The sequence below is a fragment of the Aspergillus piperis genome, assembly GCF_003184755.1.
Source record: "Aspergillus piperis CBS 112811 unplaced genomic scaffold BO85scaffold_8, whole genome shotgun sequence".
NCBI classification, from domain to species: Eukaryota; Fungi; Ascomycota; class Eurotiomycetes; order Eurotiales; family Aspergillaceae; genus Aspergillus; species Aspergillus piperis.
The window spans coordinates 15,775-33,784 of record NW_020291598.1 but is presented as its reverse complement, the minus strand read 5'-3'; the positions used below and the strand labels follow the sequence as shown (position 1 = coordinate 33,784).

The following is an 18,010-nucleotide window of genomic DNA, read 5'->3' as shown; positions in this document are numbered from 1 at the left end:
AACGAGGAGGCAGATGAGGTGGGAAGAGGTTATCAATTAAATGGAGCATCCACCATCCCCACACCCGGGTTGGTCAAAAGGTCCGGAGAGGGTCAAGGATGAAACTAAGGTGAGAATGGATTAGGAGGAAAGCAAAAAGCAAGAGGAGGGGAGGGGAGGCAGAAAAGAGAACCTAAGGGGAGAAAATGGGTAAGGTACGAATGGTGGATGGAACGAGCATGAGCGAACAAAAGATCCGTCAGAAGGAGAAGCAGTAGTTGCAGGTTAGTTTAGGGAGTTCATGGCCCATCGAGAGGTTGAAACTGGGCGGGGATGGAAAGATGGAGGGAGGGATTGGAAGCCTCCCAGATGAGTCCAGACCCTCTTGGGATGGCCAGGATCTGTCGCAACTTTTTTTGGGGAGAGAGGAGTTGAGTTAGGTAGTAATTTAGTAAGTAGTAGTATGGAATTGTATTATGATTTTTCCCGATTTGGGTGACTGATTCCTTTAATTCTCATTTGATAGTTTTTGCTTTCCCCATTTTGATCTCCCATTTTGACTTTTATTTTGATTCTTTATTTTAAAAGATTCTTTTTTTTTTTATTTATCTGTGTTTCCTTCTGTCCCCTCGTTTCTTTTTTTCTGTTTCCCAAAAAGGGAAAGTATCAGGATGAAGAAGAGGAGGGGGGGGAGTTAAGTGTGAGCGAACCAAAACAAGAAGTGAAAGAGGTAGGAAAACTAAAATAGAGAAAAAGGAAATAATTATTATTGTTGTAATTTTTGGGGAAAGAGAAGGAGGGAGGAGGGGGAAATCGATTCACCGTCTGGGCCGAAGATGGTGATCAGAGCGCTAGTGCCGAAAAGAGAAGAGACCACTTAACTACCTAGGTACTAACCAGTGGCCGTCAGTAGTATTATTATTTTTTTTTATTCTGGGGAAAAAGGGAATAGGGAAAGGAAAAGAGAAAAATTGGGATATGGGTCAAAAGCACACTAAGCACTGTAAGATAGGAAAAAGAAGGAGGGAGAGAACACGACCAACCCACGTCCAGCAGACCACTAATGGCGGTCCTCAGTCAGCAAAGGAAAAAGTGGAAAGACACACCACCACCACCACCACCACCACCACCACCACCACCACCAAGTCAGAACTAGACCTACTGGGAAAGGTCAAGGGGAGGGTGACACGCTGACTGTTCAACAGAGGCCCGAATGGACCTGGTTGCAACGGGTTAGACACATCGATCGGACGAGTCGCAGTGGACGGACAAACACGGTGTGTGCGCCCCAAAGTGAGGCAGCGAAACGGATTCCATCGTCATCGACCCGGACCAGCAAAAGCACCTGCTGCGCTGGAAGGGTCATGATCAGTCATCCGAGTGGTTATGATGGGTTATGTGCACGGGATTATTATTACTACTATTGTTACTAACTACTGTACGGAGTCCGACAATGACCAACTCTCCTATGGAGTCCCAAGCTAGTCTAGTTATTATTATGGGGACCGGCTGCACCAGTCCAATTCTGCTGGACTTTGATACGCTGTACCCGGTCTGCTGCAGCGCCTACGGCGGTACATGGGCTTGAAAGAATCCTGGGCCTGTTTCCCCAGCAGTGGTTCCGCAAGCCTCAGGTACCTACTGAGTCTAAGGTAGGAACAGTGACTCCAGGTTGAGGTACCTGGGTATGGTAGTCCTCCCACCAGCAGTGGCTTGCTGCGGCGGAGCAATGTACCAACGGTCCGGTTGGTGGCCAGTGGCAGGCCTCCTGCGCCCGTCTGCTCCGTACAAAGCACCCGGGGAGTCTACCAACTTTCCCCCCTCGACTCTACGGCTGCCACGTCGATGTCAGGCTACACCCGTTCGGGCTTTTGTCGTCCACATACTCCGTACATACTCCTACACTACCACAGTGCTCGTCACGGCCAACTCTAGTTGGTCTTACTCCTCTGTCAGTTGGTGATGCGCTTGCAGATGACGAGCCAGCCGGAACTCAAGTTGTCTCCCTTATCGCGGTCGCTTGTTGTCGTATCAGGCGCGGCAGCAGAATAACTGAGAGGAGTAAGATCTCCTGAACAGTTGAGCACAAACCTTCTCTACGTTGTGTCTGGACACGACACTTTGGAGTCGAGTCTAGATGAGCAAACTCCAAGGGGCGATTGGGTATCAACTGGATTTGTTGTCAACCCCAGGCATCCCATTCTTCGTGTCTAGATCGTGTGCAAAAGAAGAAGCCGATGGTCATTAGTATATAGCAACAACTTAGGCAAGCGGCACGTAACCTGGGTACAGTCCCCGGGCCCAACCCGCGGTACCACGCGGAAGACATCCAGGGTTTGGCCGGCGTTGTCTGCACATGGCCGTCCAAGAATGACACGAGCTGGATCAGGTAATTATTGACACGGACTGCTGACAGTAGTCTGCCCACTCTGTGGTCTTTAGGGGTATGGTGGCTATGGAGCGCCGTACCAGAGAGGTGACGAAAATCTTTCGTAAATCCAGCTGCTAGAATATTTCCCGGATCTTCCTCTGGCGCCGTGACCGGACGATCTCAAGACTATCGACGATGGACCGATCATTTGGGGAAAGGGGGAGTGTGTGGGGCGGATGAAGATGCCGCCCAATACGCGGGAAGGGAGACCAGAGATCACGTGCTACACGTGACTCTCTCCCAATCAGGACTAGACCACTGACAGCTGAGAGAACAGTAGTAGTTACTACATACGTAGTACTTACTATTAATCGTTCACCCACGGTGGGATAGGAAGAACAGTTGGTCCATGGGATCAACTAGCCCACCCTACTACTTACTCAATGAGTTAGTCGAGGAACGCTGTAAGTGACCAAGGGTTGCTGCGGATGGATTGGTCTATGTGCTGGCGTTTCACCTCCACCCTGCCAACACGATGATAAAATTTAACCAAATCATGATAGCTTAGGAACGCGCTCCCCCTCATACTCTCACCGAAGGCAAAGCGCTTTTGGCGGTCAACCGCTCCTCCACCGTTGTTTCAGAGTTCCAGCACCCACCACGAGCCCACTGCAGTGTCACCGCTTTTTTGAGGCCTAAGAAGCGATGACGATACTACGGAGTTGAAAGTGACCACCACTATGGACCGACTACTGCACCGTAGGAGTCCATAGTGTGTCCCCGAACGGGTAAAGCGCCGTTTCTGGAACCGGCTATCGTGTCTGAACATGGCTCGAGCCAATGACCGACGGCGCTCATAGTGTCTCTTCCCGAATGAAGAAAACATAGACAGGGAAATCAGGGACGAGATACGTGGGATACTCGTGTGCAGAGTTGCTACTCCACTGTTGTCTCCGGCTTAATCTGTGCGGGTGGAGGATTTGTTCTAGGAAATCCCCCTCTTGCCGATTCTCGAAGACAGTCGAATCTCCGGCCCTCGCTGGTCGGCAGAACGGAGTACACCGTCGCAGTATGAGCAACAGCGGGGTATTGAGTTGAACCCGTGACTCATGCACACTGGCTCAAGCATTCACCACTTCGTCCTCAATCTAGACACTGTATCGAAGAAAAGCGACTGAGGGAATAATCATTATCTCTACGGAGTAAATCCGGTGGCGAATTTGGCTTCTCTACTGTCATGTCGGTCTGGAAAGTTGTTACCTCTCAACTGCATCCAAATACCGAGACTGCTCCGTAGTAGTGAACAATCAACAATCAAACCCCACGATCGGTGAGGGAGAAATGTGTTGAAGTCTGGAGATCGCTGTTGCCTTCCAACAGATCAACCAGCATCGAGCATAATATGTCGGCGATGAACTGCGTCATTGCCAGTTCTGCCCCTCCTGACTTCATCCCGCTTCAGTTTTCCCATCCCCGCCAATTTTCCTATCGTCCGATACGGACACATTCTTCACCTCCCAGCTACTCTGCGAAATACACGTCGTTGCTGGCAGGCAAACACAATGCGATAGCACGATATTTTAATTGACAAGAACTTGTTCCGTTACAGATTGTATATATTGAACACCGTACTAGTGCCACTGATCGGATCTAAAGTAGTACTATATATCCAAGAGTAGTATTCAACCAGTCGCGCCAGAGCAAGCGAAACCAGTGAACGCATCATGATCATAACAATAAAAGGGAAACTAGTATCTTCATACACCGTCCAAAGCAACAGCCATAATGGCACTGTTTGGCACGATTCATCGAGCTGAATTACCAAGTGCACAGCTCATGAGTAGAGTCCTGATGACAGACCACACTGTACCAACATACCACGTGATATTACTTCGATTACGAATACCATCTAGTTTTTCAATAATAGTAGCCATCCCCATCCACTAAGTACATGACAACAACCATCCAATGTAAGTACCTACTTAGAATTCCCCTCTATAACCAAAACAAGAAATCCTATCCCTAGCCCGTCTTCCAGAAAGTGGAGGGCGATAAGTAATCATTGACTACCCTACTTACCAAATATAGCACCAAGTCCGGGAACAAGGGGATTTCACTAACAATCTAATTTCACGCACCCGAGATGAAGAGTAGTAAGATACTACTATGCAATAATGCGACAATTTTCTCAGCCAGTACGGAGTAGCGGAAATGAGTCGGCTACCGGAAATAAGCAGAGAGAATGCATTGATAGAAAAAGTCAAAGCGATGAATAGACAACAACTACCTATAGTGACAATCGGAAAGTAAATGGAGTCAATGAAGATGATGATCATACGGTCTTCCTTCTGGCTGGCATCAAATGACAAGTTGATGGAAAACTAACTAAAACTAAATTATTAGCTAGCTAGCATTCGCTGCGCTCACAACTTGTTTTCACACCAATGCACTGTGATAAGTCTAAGGCGGACAATTGAAATTTGTCGTAGGATGTCAGTTAGTTAGTGAAGCCAGCTGGGCGACAATTTTCATCGATGCCTGCCAGCTTTCTTAGATTATGTTTAGTACGCAGGTACTTTTTCGTACCTTGGCCCCGATCGACTTGGGCGTTGTCTGGAGAAGCGATGATGATGATGATGCTGATGATGAAGATGGATGAAAGGGAGGGGGAAAGAACAGAAACCGACATGGGGACAAAAATAGATGCGTGACGCTATTCCGTGGGCGTCATGGTCGGTGGTAGCAAAGCACCCCTATTCGATGAACAAGGGGATCGGCGGGCCCGCTAGACGTTCTGTGATCGTCCAATTTCCCTGAAGGGGGTGGGATGATAGGCTGGAAAAGGCTTTCAAAGTGGTCCACTAGTTCGTACCATCTGTGATTCCATGCAGGATGCGCATACAGCAGTGTGTGCTGCCGGTTGATGGTGGAAAAAGCAGGGAAGAAAGTTTTTGGGTTGAGAATCCCCCTCCTCTTTCTCTTTCTCTCTTTGCTCTCTCCAGGTTTTAGCGTATGCCTGACTTGGGCAGTTGTCACGCTAACTTATTTCCGAACCAAGGACGGACCTTGCAAAGCTGACATTTTTATCCCTGAGAAATAGTAGTTATGTAGTTGGTGATTGTGTCTGTTTGCTCGTTTTTTTTTTGTTTGGGTTTAATTATTATTATTATTATTTTTTTTTTCGGGTCGAAAGGGGAAAAGTATCTAGACTTGGGACAGTTACCGAACATTGGAAGGTTCCATGGGACGCCCGGTTGGCGCTATCTTGCCAAACTGCAACTGACAGCGAATCATTTAAGATTTGAGGCCGGAGCTGTTGGGCCACCCGCCCTTCCCATAGAAACGCGGACGGTCGAAAGGATTCAGGTCACTGCACTTAGTCTAGTTACTTAGGTCACCAACACCCACCTCTTTTTCCGCGCCAAAAGGCTAAACTTATCATCTTACTTGAAACCACTATGACAACATCTTCGCTGGGGTGATCGGAAACGGCTGCCGCCCATGCCCAACCAGTCCTAATTAGTCAGTTTTCTGCCTTACTCGATCCCTGTTTAAGATGTGATCGAGTCAGGCTATGGGCTGAGACTGGAGATTCGGGCAACGATAATGGCTTGGAAGACGGGACAGAAGAGGCGAGATCAACCCTCGATGTGTGAGGTCTCATGAAGCCCACCAACTGGCTGGGACTGCGTAGGCCCGGTTAGCCAGGGCATCTGAACGCTCGGTATGTTCAATGATCTGGCCGATTGATCCATGCTGATACGAACACCAGTTATCCTTGTTTGGGCCGATCCTTCTGTGTATCGACAGCTAGGAAGGACTGCCTATACGTGCAATTCACCAAGTTTCGGACAGCCCGCCACAGGCAGGCCTGGGCGTCCTTCAAAAACGAGTCTGGAACGGCGTTTAGCCAGGCGCTGGGCCAAATATCAGCTCGTTGTCCTCGCCTGAATGGGTGCTATGACCGCCAAAGGCAACGGGATTCTATGCCCTGGGCCGGATCTGTGTCTTTGATTGGATCCCACATTGAAAATTTCCATGATGACGCGGCTGAACAAGTCGAATGTTTGTGGATGGTCTCACTTCCTCAATCGTTGCTTTGCTGCTTCATTGCTAAGCCTTGCATTGCCTGAAGGATTAACCGCTGAGCCTTGTTTCGTCCAAGTGGCTGTGGCGATGCTCCGTTGCAACGCCAAATGGCGCATCTCCAGGCTAGACTCGTCAGCTCTAGTTGTCAGATAGATCCTTGCAGATCAGTGTAGCTAGTATGATGAGTACTCTGTACGCCGAGTAATCCTCAGCCACGTACGAGGTGCAAGACTCTGGAGGAGAGGTACCATTCTTTTAGCTCAAGCGGTTCTAGACTGGCCATCGGCTATTCTCGCTTGTCTTCGCGACACTGTCCCTTTCACAAGGAAGTTTGATACAGCATTTCTGCCACCGCGTTGATGTCGACATCGGCGCCACATTGCTCTGCACTCTATTAGAATCGGCATGCTTTCAAATTGCCACATTCGCTTCGGTAGGCAAATGGTGAGGGTGTGATGGCATACACTGTGGTATACTCTGCAGTGTGGTGATAAGAGTAGAAAATGGGCAGGTACGTCGATGGTACCATCGGAGCAGTCATCATCAGGCTGTTCCTTCAAGGCAGCTCTGGCTCTAGTTACTACTAGTAGAGTCTGCATCCTTCCGTTTCTACTTCCAAATGTCAGCAGAACTCTGGCATCAGGGGAATCGGATAAGCTTGATTTGTTCAAAAGTCTTCAATTTTATTTAGAAGAGTGACACTTGATAAAACAGATGCAGACCCACAGTCAGTTCTGGAGGCAAGTCACTTCATCAGGCGATGTCGCTGTGACTTCTCTACCGAAACTTCGGAAAAATATCTTCAAAAGCTGGCTCTTCCTGTTGCATGAGGTGCTCAGAGTCTAGCATTCCGATACGTTATTGCCTTGAGACCATCTTATAATAATCCTCGCAATCTTTGCCATTTGCAAATTTGATTGAGTTCTTGAGTTCGCAAGGGGGACAATCGGTATTTCTTTCATGATAACGGGCCTCTATCGAATTTGTGACATCCTTTCGATGTCCGCACAATACCTGCGGTCCTACCTTACCACCATATAATTCGTTGTGGAAACACTATTTCAATCGTTCCGGGGGGCCTCAGTGTTATTTTTAAAGCATTGTCACTTTATTCATGATGTTGACTGCAGCAATTGGGGGAGTCAGCATCATCATACTAGTACTAGTAAGGCACGAATATATATAGTACCATGACATCTTTTGACTTCATTCCGTAATGTGCATGGTTATCAGGTCATGGGTTATCGCCTGGCATTGAAGTGACAAAGTGCTTCGTGGTACATGAAACGGCTCTATGCACAACTATAGGAGCCGTGTTGCTCGTCAATGGTGGGTGTTGAGGGGACTCATCCGAGAGCTGATGGTGAGGTAAGTCTGGGGAAAGACACCGGCTACTATGAGGGATGATGGGAGAAACAATCTGGCGAAGTTGTCTCGAAGGCAAGTCCAAGGGACCGGGACTTCCAATATAATATAGTACACAATACGCGCCAGAAAAAAAAAACCATCTTTTGTGAGATTGCCGATCTGATAGGGGCGTACTTTAGTAGATTTGACGTTCAAGTGGTCCCACCTCGCCACCATCTACATGGTACTTTATAGCTCCAATCCCTGTGAAGTAGTGTTCTGTAGCCCTTCTCGAAACCGTCTCCAACGGCGTAGCTATGTGGTCATTGCGCAACAATCATACCACCGTACCAAACAGGCGTCGAGGCATATCGGATGCTTCTTGGCCTCTTCTACACTTGCATCATACGCAGCCAGTCGACATATGCAACTCACGCGGGCCATATGCGAACCTTCGTGCACTCACCGGCAGACGTTTGATTGTATTGATTCGAGACAAAATTGGTTCAGCGACAATGCTTGAAGATTTGCAAGAGAGCTGGCGAACAGCTGGACGATGAAGTCATGGGCCGTTGGAACTGCGATAGCTCACTTTTGGGCCCTGTACGATCAATGGGACCGTGACATCAGACGTGCCACTTATCTTGCGACAATCGAGGACTCCACCCACTTTTTTAGTTGTAGTGTCGACTCGGGGCCTGCCATTGCGCAGGCAAAAGCGCGAGAAAAATAACCTTGGAAGCAGCCGATCGAAGGTGGAGAAGAGGTCGGATGGTACCGAGAGGAGTTGGTACAAAATGAGGAAGAAAGGACCATAGTTCTTTTGTGAGATAGTAAGTAGTGACGAGAAAGATGCACTGACGTCAGATTGCCACCCTGGAATCAGATCCCCCACAATTGCAAAGAGGCTGTCACGACATTAGTCTGTAATCACTAGGGCCGATTATATAGGGTCGGCTCTTGCCTCTTTGCGCCGCATCCTCCACCTTCTCCCCAGCTGAATATATTCACCTGATATGAAAGGAATCCAATAATTCACTATCTATCAAATCCTACGTACCACACTCTCTTCAATCATCTACTCAAAACTGCATGGACCACCATTCCACGTGACCTATCTCTCGCCGGCCTCAGGAAGCCACGTCATTCGGCGGTGAAGCACAGTCCCTCACTTTTTCTGCCCCTTTAAAAGAAAGAACAATCGGGAAGGCGCGCCATCGCGCTGCTGCAAAAGGGGAAGCGGGCCTCCACCAAAAGCGATCGTCATCCTCGTCTTCTTCCCCTCATCCTCGTCCTAATACTTTCCTCGCTCTTTCCGTTCGATACACTCTCTTTCGCCATCACCATCTTCTTTTCCATTCTTCCACCCCCTACGACCGGATAATCTTTCCTTGTACATCAACATGTCCGATCCCACCCTCTATCTCTACACCTCCCTGACTGCGGGGTCGTCCCACATCGTCACCGCAACGGCACGCCTGGAGACAATTCTCAAAGCCAACAAGCTCCCCTTCCGCGCAATCGATGTGGCCACGGACGAAGTAGCCAGGAAGCTCTGGGGCCGTCGCTCCAAGGGCAAGAAACTTCCTGGCTTGGTGAAATTCGGCACTGTTGTCGGAGTACGTATTCCTCCCCATCTCAGCGCAGAGAGGCTAGGTGGCTACTACTAGCGACGGAAGCTCCAACTATATACTGGGGACTACCAGCTAACATCTTCAAACTACAGGACTTGGAGCAAGTTGAAGAATGGAATGAGTATGGTGAGCTGAGGATGCAGGTTAACAGTGTCGAAGACATCGACAGTATTCCCGCAACTAGTACTCCGATTGCACCCCCCTCGGCCGCATCTACCCCCACCCCCGAACCCACTACCCTCAAACAGAGCACAATCAAGATTCAAAGCCCCCCGTCCAAAGAGACCCCGAAAGACACTGCTATCACGGCTGCTATGCGCCAGGCTAGTGGGGAGGCCGCTGCCAAGGCTAAGGGTAGCGGCACTCAACCTGCCCCGGCTAAGGAACCTGCCCCAGCAAAGGAACCTGCCCTGGCAGTTACAGAACAAAAGGAGACCCCGAAAGAGACCCCTGCGGCTGGCGAGCAGTCCCAAGCAGGCAAGGAAGATACTGTACGTGGGAACGAGGCTGCTCCCGATACTCAGGCTAGCAAGCCTAAGCGGCCGCCTCTCGTGCCCGAGGTAGCTGCAGAGTCGTCTGCTAATTTTCATGCTGATGCTGCTGAAGCTTTAGGAATGGTTCAGCACCACCGTGGCTCCATCATCTCCGCCACCTCCAAAGAAGAACAAGAAAAAGTTGCACAGGACTTGCGGAAGTCTATTTCCGGGGGTCAACAGGATCTTCTCAAGTCCTTGAGGGAGGATAATGCGGCGCGGACAGATCAGGAGCAGACGATCGAAGAAGAGTAGGAATGGTGGTGAAACCCAGGATGGGACCCCGGTCGACAGAAAGCGCGGGCTGCCAAAGTCAACGGCCGGGGTTTTGCGGTTGCATTCATTTTGAGACGACGAATACGACTCAGCGTCCTAGTTTCGGTTATCGCGAGACTCTTACCGTTTATCTTCGTTCCCTGTAAAGATACCAGCTTTCACTGTTGCTTGCTTGCTTGCTGTTTATTTCTTTCTTTGTAACTTGCATTCAATGCTGTATATGTTCGAACTGGACTCATTTCCCATTACATACATAGTTGATGATCCCACTGTTTACCTACTCTATCCGATCCGTATACCCAACCCATAACCTTCTAAATATGCCTGAACGCGCATCTCCGCCCGTAACCGATCAAGTACTCTTTGACCCTTTTTTCGCTCATCACATGTCGACAGGGTAAACACCCGAACAAGGGCCCATGAGAATTCTGTAAGGCGCCAGGAAGAAGCTAGAAAACGCAAAGAACAAATAAGAAATGCGAGCGATCGCAACGAAAATCGTGTCACATGAACCGGAAAACTTTTGTTTATGGTTTCCTTCCCCCCCTCTTCTATTCTTATTATTTATTGGATTATTATTCGTTTCAGTTTACTCCTTGCGATACTTGTTAACAGTCTCGCGGAGCTTAGCGATGACGTCGGCGGGATCCTGAGCGCCAAAGACGGCCGAGCCCGCAACGATGACGTTGGCGCCAGCCTCAGCAGCCTGGTCAATCGTGCCCAGTCCCAAGCCACCATCCACCTCGATGTTGAGGTTGGGGTATTTCTCGCGCAAAGCTTTGACCTTGGGCAGCTCGGAAGCCATAAACTTCTGACCACCGAATCCGGGGTGAACGGTCATAACCAGAACCATCTGATGATTGCCAAGAGAGATAGCGTTAGCATGTTGTTACGTACTCCGTAGCTTGAACTTTAACCAGCATCCCTCTCCACGATAGACTAGTATATGGATGTGGGGTATGCTCCGCAAAGATGTGCTGAGGGGGGAAATTTATGGGGATGTAGTAGGATCAACTCACATCCGGACGTTCCTTCTCGTTCTCATTCGCCAAAATATCCCAGAGTACGTCGACGGGGGTATCGGGCTTGATGGCAATTCCGGCTTGCATGCCCTCGTCGTGGATATAACGGATCAGGTCCTTGGGGCTGGTCTTGGTGGTTGTAGTGTTGTCGGCGGGACTGGTAGCAGCGGTGGAGGAGATGGCGGCTTCATAGTGAAAGCAGTAGAGATCACAGCCGGCGTCTTTGAAGTCCTTGACCCATTTGTGGGGCTGTATGGGGAATGAGCATGAGCTTTGAGGTTCATTGAGGTATGTACGATAGTGGTAGAAAGGGAGCCAGACGCACCTCCTGGATCATCATGTGGCAGTCAAAGGTACCCTTGCCGTGGGGTTCGGTGGGACGAGCAACATGAGAGCGAATCTTGGTGACGACGGGGGCACCAAAGGTCATGTTGGGGACGAAGTGGCCGTCCATGATGTCGACGTGCAACCAGTCGGAGCCTTGGGCGATCTTGGTCGAGCATTCGCTGCCCAGGGTGCCGAAGTCGGCACTCAGGATGGAGGGAGCAATGATAGCTGGCGGGGACATGGTGGATAAGAATTGACAGAGAGGAGAGAAGAAAATTGGTTTCTGGGATGAAGCTATGAAGAAGATTTAAGAAAGGATTTATTTAAGATTCGGTATTATGCGGTACCACCGGAGATGGAGGAAGTGGAGGGGCACCGGATTTATAGTTACGGACAATTATTATTCTGATGACGGGTCACCGACGAACGAGGGGCGCGGTGAAAGGAAATGGGGAGGGAGGGTGGGAAGGGAGAGCCACACCCGGGAGTGGATATCAAGAATAGTATGGAGACTCCATCACGGCCAAAAGGGCAACGAGCCATAAGTCAGCCGGATGTTGATATCACCGCCATTTTTTTGCAGTATTCGGTTTTTGCCTGTCGACGTCAGTTCAATCCCTCCGGAGTACCCAAAAGGGAAATCTGCTGCCCGTCGATAAGGGCTAGGGTCCTGAATAGCACGTGGGGGAAACTTGGCTGCAGCCCAGTGGGGGCCTGGGTGCCTGAACACCCGGTCGAGACTCGCGCCCAATGCATGTCACGGGTTCTCCCCCAATTGGGAACTGGCCATCCACTTGACCATTAGTGCACATCTCCTTGTCCAGTTCATCCTTCCTTCCTGTCGTGACTATCCTTTCCGATGCCGACACGCTGGTCCGGTGACTCAACCATCTCCCTTTCCAGTTTGTCCGTTGGGATCTGTACGCGGACCGGATTTCCCTTTTCTGTGCTTTCCTGCGGCAGTCGACAGTTGGCCCATGCTCAATCGTATGTAAGTGAGTTGGCTTATGCTAACTAATTAAGCTGGCCGTGGCTGGATTACCCGCGCTGCTTATCATCATATCTACAGTAGTAGCCCCTCTCCATCAATTCCCATTGATTGCTTGATCATGGTGATTCGAAATCAACTCCTTAGTCTACTCATAAGTCCACTACCACTTCCAATAATCCACCCCATGGCACGCACTGGCAACGGCTATTGACCGCTTGGACTATCTCTCCGCTTGCCCATCGTTTTCTAAAGATAGAGCACCGGGCGCTTAGAGCCTGCCAATCACACGAACACCTCCCCCATCACACAGAGCTTCAATCTCTGGCTGGAGGGCGGTTCTTTGCAGACACAAAGATCTTACCCCCATGCTGATTGGCACGCTTGCCTCCCGAGTCCGTCCGTTGTCGCCCATCATGGCTGGCCGACTGCTCGGATTCGTCGTGGCCGAAGCGCCCATCATCCCACCACCAATGATAGCATCTTCAGCTTGTCCAGTGGCAGGGATTACGGGTGCTTTGTGCGCAATGTTGCAGTAGTTCCTGCAGGTCTGGTGATGGTGGGAGGGTGTTCCCTCCAGATCTCCCTCCCTTCCCCTCTTTCCAGCGCTTTATTAGTAGAGCGAGCGCTACCGGTCACCAAAGGTGATCTTCACCTTACCCCGTCTCGGTCGGATTCTTCACCACCTTTTTCTTTGTGTTTTGTGTTTCTGTCAAGTTATTGTGTTCTCAGCTCTGGTAGCTGGGTAATCATTCGTTCTGCTAAATTCTCTGATATCGTTGAACCGTTGATCGGTGTCAACTGCAATCGAGATACCCTAGCTGCTTCGTTGGATATACGTTGTCTAAGTCGACTACTGCATCATACCCTGCATCCCATATCGTAATCGAAGGAAGGATAAGACTAGCATCGGGCACATTTGGGCATCATGACGGACGTATACCGTCCCGCAACGGGCAGATGCCCACCTCTGCGACAGGTGCGAGGAACGAGGCTAGATACGATAGTAGAGGACGCGCGCGAGGCGCATTATGCAGACTCTACAAAGCCTGTTGCATCCAGTGCCAAGCAGACAACACCAAAGGCACCGCAACCTCCACAACCACCACAGCTGAAGCTCAAGACCAGCGGGCTTTCATCAGTGTCTCGACTGCCTCGATTCTTCTCGCCAATATCCGCAGGCTCCGTCTCCTCTTGTTCAGACACTGAATGGCAGCGTCAGATGCAGCCGTTTGAAGACCTGTACGATGCAACGGATGACGATTCGGACATCAGTGATGAGTGCACTTCCTTCGCTAGCACCCGACCAACAAGCTTGGTGACACCCACGACGCGTACTTCGGTTTTTTCTCCGGTCTCCCGCAGCCGGTACCCTAGTCTCACGATACCGTCGTCCACAATGTGGCCATCACTGCATGGTGCTGCAAAGAGCTCTCCGATTCCGCCAACTCCGCCGCCAAAGATTCCTGTCTCCCCAGCTGCCCTGTCAATGCTCGCCCATTCGGTGCCGGCCGTGCATGCCCCGCCGTCCTTGGACGGAAGTGTCTCCTCTGACCAGGTGTCAAACATCAGTGCTCCAGCAACTCCAGACCTGCAATCCCTTCCAGACAATGACTGGACTGCGCAAGACGTGCATGTTCGTCACGAACTAGAAGATTCACAGGATGAAGATCTTGAGGCGGAGCCGGATACCCAAAGCATTCAGATCGCTATTGAGAGCGCCAACGAGGACTGGCGTCAGGTCCTGGGCAGGTTTCCACGGATCCCGGGCGGCCAGTCGACCGCGTCGTCAATTGACCTGGATGCGGAGCCAGTAAGGGGAGATACACCATCTGACCGGGGCGTATCTCTGCCTGCAGATGCCTTAGAGACACTGAGGCACATCTCCCTCGATGGGACTCCAGATCCCTGGTCGGAAACTTCTGAGTCCAACGAAGAGATGTGGCAGATCCGTATGCCTCCAGAACGCCCGCGCAGTGCCGACGATGCCACTCCGGCGTCGGAACTCTCAGGGTATAGTTTCAGCAGGCTGAGCATACCCTCACCTGGTGGCTTCTTTGCTTCACTTGGTCCACGAGCACGTCACACCTGGTCTATCCCCTGTGGAAATAAACCGCCGACTTCTGCCACTGCCGAGGGCTTTTACAAGCTACCGTTCTCCCGGACCGAAGGGGAGGTCGTTGAGCACGTCATAGAGTACCCCGAACGGACGACAGAAGAACAGCTGACAGCCGTGTATGATCCCATCGGACCACCCACCGCTATCAGAATTCCCGAGGAAAAGACGCCCAAATTATCCGATCAATTCGATGATCAAGCATGCTCTGAGGATGATGCTATGGACGATGCTCTTCCGCCCATCGGCCCGGACGATCAGTACGAACGAGACGAGGACTATGAGAGCGAACTAAAGCAAAAGGCAATGTCGGGTTTGGACCGGACCAGCGACTGGCTGGCAGCGCAGGCTTCTTATCTTTCAGCTCTTAATGAGACCAATCCCGTGAATATGTTGGATGAAGAGGCTTACAACGAGGAAGTTGGACCCAAGACCGACCGGCAATCACCTAAACAGTTAAGCCGGAAGCAGTCAGTTCGTTTTGCCAAAGCTCTTCCAGAAGCACCCAGCTCCTGTCCCTCTTTACTAGCGAGTAGAGACTCCATCTACTGGCGCGGATTCAAGGCGGTCCAGCAACAGTCCGGCACTCGAGATACTTTTGTGCATCGGAACACGAGATTTGATGCTGTTCAGTCTGTCCGACTGGGCTTAACAGATGCGCACATCAAGCGTTTGCGTGGAAATTATGAAATCGCTCGTCCGGAACGTCCAGCTTACAAAGGGCCCTTCTCATTGGCGCCTCGCAACTCAACAATGGACTCGGCTCTGGCAGAAAAGGCCCAGTTCTCCATAGTTGAGAAGGAGCAGACTGTGTTGTCTCAAATTCGTCAACCGATGTGGGCCATGGATGCTCTGAGATATATCAACGGGGGTCGCCTCATTGTGAGTCCTGCTCTGAAGCAGCTGTCCAGCACGCGTAAACGAACTCCCCGTCAACTACGGATCCTCGACCTCGGCGGACACGCCTCATGCGAATGGGCTTGGCAACTGGCTCACGAGTACCCTCATGTTAAAGTATATACCGTCTTTACTGAGCATCAGGAAGTCAACCCAGGCATCAAAGGACCTCCCAATCACCGGCACCTTCCTGTATCCCAACTGTGGAAACTGCCGTTCGCCGACAATAAGTTCGATGTGATCTCAGCCCGCTCCCTGCCTGCTTTGTTGAAGAAAGAATGCCCGTCTGGGGAGACTCAAGACCAGTATGACCTTTGCCTGAAAGAATGTCGACGCTGCCTCAAGCCAGGTGGTTATTTGGAGTTCTTTGTCATGGATGCAGAAATCACACGTGCTGGCCCGCAAGCATCTGCCAGGTCAGCTGAATTTGCGTCCGGTCTCAGGGCTCTGGGTTACGACTCGACACCAACCAAAGGCTTCCTCAGTCGCTTGCAGAAGAACTTTGCGGATGTGAAGCGAGCCTGGATGTTCCTACCTATGGGTACTGAGCCGGTCAAGTCTGAACCGCCTAGAGAGACCCCCGATCCGAGGGTGAAGAGCCTCATTGAAGAATGTGAAGCGGTGCAAGGCCCAGTCGGGAGCACGGCAGATATAGCCAGTGTTACGGGTGTGCTAGGTGGCTGGATCTGGGAACAATGGCTTGTAAAACTGCAGACGGAACTGGGAATGGACCAACAAGACCTGCTGGCAGGCATTGGGAGTGTGTTTGATGAGGGACGCAAGAACGGTGCAGGCTGGACCTGCTTGTCGGGGTGGGCAATGAAACCGAGGCCGAAGAAGAAGAAGCGTCACGGACGGAAATCCAGCAAAGGCTGAGCCGTGCTTCTCCGTCCCTTCTCTTTCCATTCGACGCCGAGGTTTCATTCGGGCTGCCCAAGGTACACTATGAACCCCAAGCTGCCCTGGTGGCGCATCTAATGTAATAGCGGGAGTTGTGTCTTTCTTATCGCTCTTTTCGAATACCCCTTTGTTTATGCGGAATGAGAGATGATGAATGCAGATTGATGGCTGGTGGACACTAGGGTGGATAGCTGTGGGCAATGACACTCATTTGATACCCAGCAGATCGATATTATATATTTGGTAGCTATACTAGTAAGTTGTTAGTACAAGTAGGTTAAATCCGAGATATACACCCGACGAACCTGCTGTCTACGTCTCGCATACCTGAATCATGCATATTTGACTTTCAGGGGATGGACACTATAAGTCTGCTCCAAATTTGACTAGAATACTCAGAACAAATCAATGTTGATTCCACGATCAAATGTCATGGCCAGCACAGCTGACACGCCAATCACGTGACCCAATCACAATGCTCAACACCAAACCGCAGCATCATACCCGCAGCTCCAGATAATCGCATATTCCTCGTCTTCACGTCTCCCACCGCCAGCCCCACAAGGAAAGGATCCAATCGATACCTCCTTACTAAATATTCAGCAGCCAATGCGCTACTAGTCCATTCAACAACAAAATCACAACTCCGACCGCATCAACACCCCTCCATATTCTCCCCCACCTCGCACCGCAACCATGCTCTTCTTCAGGTAAGAAAGTGCCCGAGATCCTCACACCAGCACCAAGGCAACCACGGCTAATACTTCCCACCACGGGGATAATTACTTTGCAGCTTCTTCAAGACTCTTACCAACCAAACGGTGACCATCGAACTCAAGAACGACATTCGCATCCGCGGCACTCTCAAATCCGTCGACCAGTACCTGAACATTAAGCTGGATGATGTCGACGTTCTGGATCTGGATAAATACCCGCATCTGTCCTCCGTGAAGAACATGTTTATTCGTGGTAGTGTGGTGCGCTATGTTATGTTGCCGAGGTCGGAGGTCGATATTGGGCTTTTGGAGGATGCGACGAGGAGAGGTATGCTTCATCCCTGGTCTCTCTATCTGTTTGAAGGAACATAGGTGTATCTGTTTGAGTGTGTTTTGGAAGTATGGATTGCTAATATTGGTGTGGTATGAACAGAGGCTGCGAACCAGGCTGGCAAAGCTCGGTGATTTTGCTTTGATTGACCGATTGTCGCTTTGATGGTTGGTTGGGTTTATTTTTGCTCCACGGATGGGATTGACTTTTTTCTTTTATGTATTTTTCTTTTTATTTTTTCTTTGATTTGCAGATTTAATCTTCACGATGTGATGATGTTTGTCGTTGTCATGCGGGTTTCACTTTTATTATGTTGCTGATATCCATGGTTAAACATGGCGGAGAGAAAGAGAGAGATATAAAGAGGAGGGTCTGCGTGGATGGAAAGCATCGGGCCAGAGCAGAGTGACTGGACGGAGTACTGCTCCTATGATCGGGGCTGATTTGATGTGCTCGGAATTGCAGATGCTGAATGATGGTGATG

General features: G+C 50.3%; 7 protein-coding genes across 7 annotated transcripts; 3 read left to right on the top strand and 4 right to left on the bottom strand.

Moving 5' to 3' along the window:
- Nucleotides 1-1,124: 1,124 nt before the first annotated feature.
- On the bottom strand, nucleotides 1,125-1,409 carry BO85DRAFT_448846 (uncharacterized protein). Its single transcript, XM_025660036.1, has one exon. It carries the CDS (start codon nucleotides 1,343-1,345, stop codon nucleotides 1,178-1,180), a length of 168 nt encoding a protein of 55 aa, XP_025515666.1. The 5' UTR covers nucleotides 1,346-1,409; the 3' UTR covers nucleotides 1,125-1,177.
- A 2,952-nt stretch (nucleotides 1,410-4,361) lies between these two features.
- BO85DRAFT_282547 (uncharacterized protein) lies at nucleotides 4,362-4,785 on the bottom strand. Its single transcript, XM_025655211.1, has one exon. The coding sequence runs from the start codon at nucleotides 4,684-4,686 to the stop codon at nucleotides 4,426-4,428; it is 261 nt and encodes an 86-aa protein (XP_025515665.1). The 5' UTR covers nucleotides 4,687-4,785; the 3' UTR covers nucleotides 4,362-4,425.
- Nucleotides 4,786-9,189: 4,404 nt separating this feature from the next.
- On the top strand, nucleotides 9,190-10,567 carry BO85DRAFT_513235 (uncharacterized protein; the record flags this gene model as incomplete). Its single annotated transcript, XM_025664699.1, has 2 exons — nucleotides 9,190-9,405; nucleotides 9,513-10,567. The coding sequence occupies 2 exons, from the start codon at nucleotides 9,190-9,192 to the stop codon at nucleotides 10,206-10,208; spliced, it is 912 nt and encodes a 303-aa protein (XP_025515664.1). The 3' UTR covers nucleotides 10,209-10,567.
- On the bottom strand, nucleotides 10,484-11,927 carry BO85DRAFT_282360 (ribulose-phosphate 3-epimerase RPE1). Its single transcript, XM_025655210.1, has 3 exons — nucleotides 11,577-11,927; nucleotides 11,249-11,500; nucleotides 10,484-11,082 (listed from the first exon to the last, which is right to left on the bottom strand). Exons 1-3 carry the CDS (start codon nucleotides 11,817-11,819, stop codon nucleotides 10,819-10,821), a joined length of 759 nt encoding a protein of 252 aa, XP_025515663.1. The 5' UTR covers nucleotides 11,820-11,927; the 3' UTR covers nucleotides 10,484-10,818.
- Nucleotides 11,928-12,837: 910 nt separating this feature from the next.
- Nucleotides 12,838-13,155, bottom strand: BO85DRAFT_371448 (uncharacterized protein; the record flags this gene model as incomplete). The annotated part of the gene is made up of 1 exon (XM_025656001.1): nucleotides 12,838-13,155. A coding segment is annotated over one exon (318 nt), but the record flags the coding sequence as incomplete, so codon positions are not given.
- A 7-nt stretch (nucleotides 13,156-13,162) lies between these two features.
- BO85DRAFT_448839 (uncharacterized protein) lies at nucleotides 13,163-16,703 on the top strand. Its single transcript, XM_025660035.1, has one exon. It carries the CDS (start codon nucleotides 13,495-13,497, stop codon nucleotides 16,453-16,455), a length of 2,961 nt encoding a protein of 986 aa, XP_025515661.1. The 5' UTR covers nucleotides 13,163-13,494; the 3' UTR covers nucleotides 16,456-16,703.
- Nucleotides 16,704-17,175: 472 nt separating this feature from the next.
- BO85DRAFT_487565 (Sm-like protein LSM2) lies at nucleotides 17,176-17,660 on the top strand (the record flags this gene model as incomplete). Its single annotated transcript, XM_025663467.1, has 3 exons — nucleotides 17,176-17,189; nucleotides 17,273-17,523; nucleotides 17,629-17,660. 3 exons carry the CDS (start codon nucleotides 17,176-17,178, stop codon nucleotides 17,658-17,660), a joined length of 297 nt encoding a protein of 98 aa, XP_025515660.1.
- Nucleotides 17,661-18,010: the final 350 nt, after the last annotated feature.

Excerpts from the sequence above, each read along its gene's own strand:
- BO85DRAFT_282360 (XM_025655210.1), bottom strand. The coding sequence starts at position 11,819 with ATGTCCCCGCCAGCTATCATTGCTCCCTCCATCCTGAGTGCCGACTTC. Across the intron at positions 11,501-11,576 it reads GCCACATGATGATCCAGGAG|CCCCACAAATGGGTCAAGGA; the intron begins GTGCGTCTGGCT and ends TTCCCCATACAG. Across the intron at positions 11,083-11,248 it reads ACGAGAAGGAACGTCCGGAT|ATGGTTCTGGTTATGACCGT; the intron begins GTGAGTTGATCC and ends GGCAATCATCAG.
- BO85DRAFT_448839 (XM_025660035.1), top strand. The coding sequence starts at position 13,495 with ATGACGGACGTATACCGTCCCGCAACGGGCAGATGCCCACCTCTGCGA.
- BO85DRAFT_448846 (XM_025660036.1), bottom strand. The coding sequence starts at position 1,345 with ATGACCCTTCCAGCGCAGCAGGTGCTTTTGCTGGTCCGGGTCGATGAC.
- BO85DRAFT_282547 (XM_025655211.1), bottom strand. The coding sequence starts at position 4,686 with ATGATCATCATCTTCATTGACTCCATTTACTTTCCGATTGTCACTATA.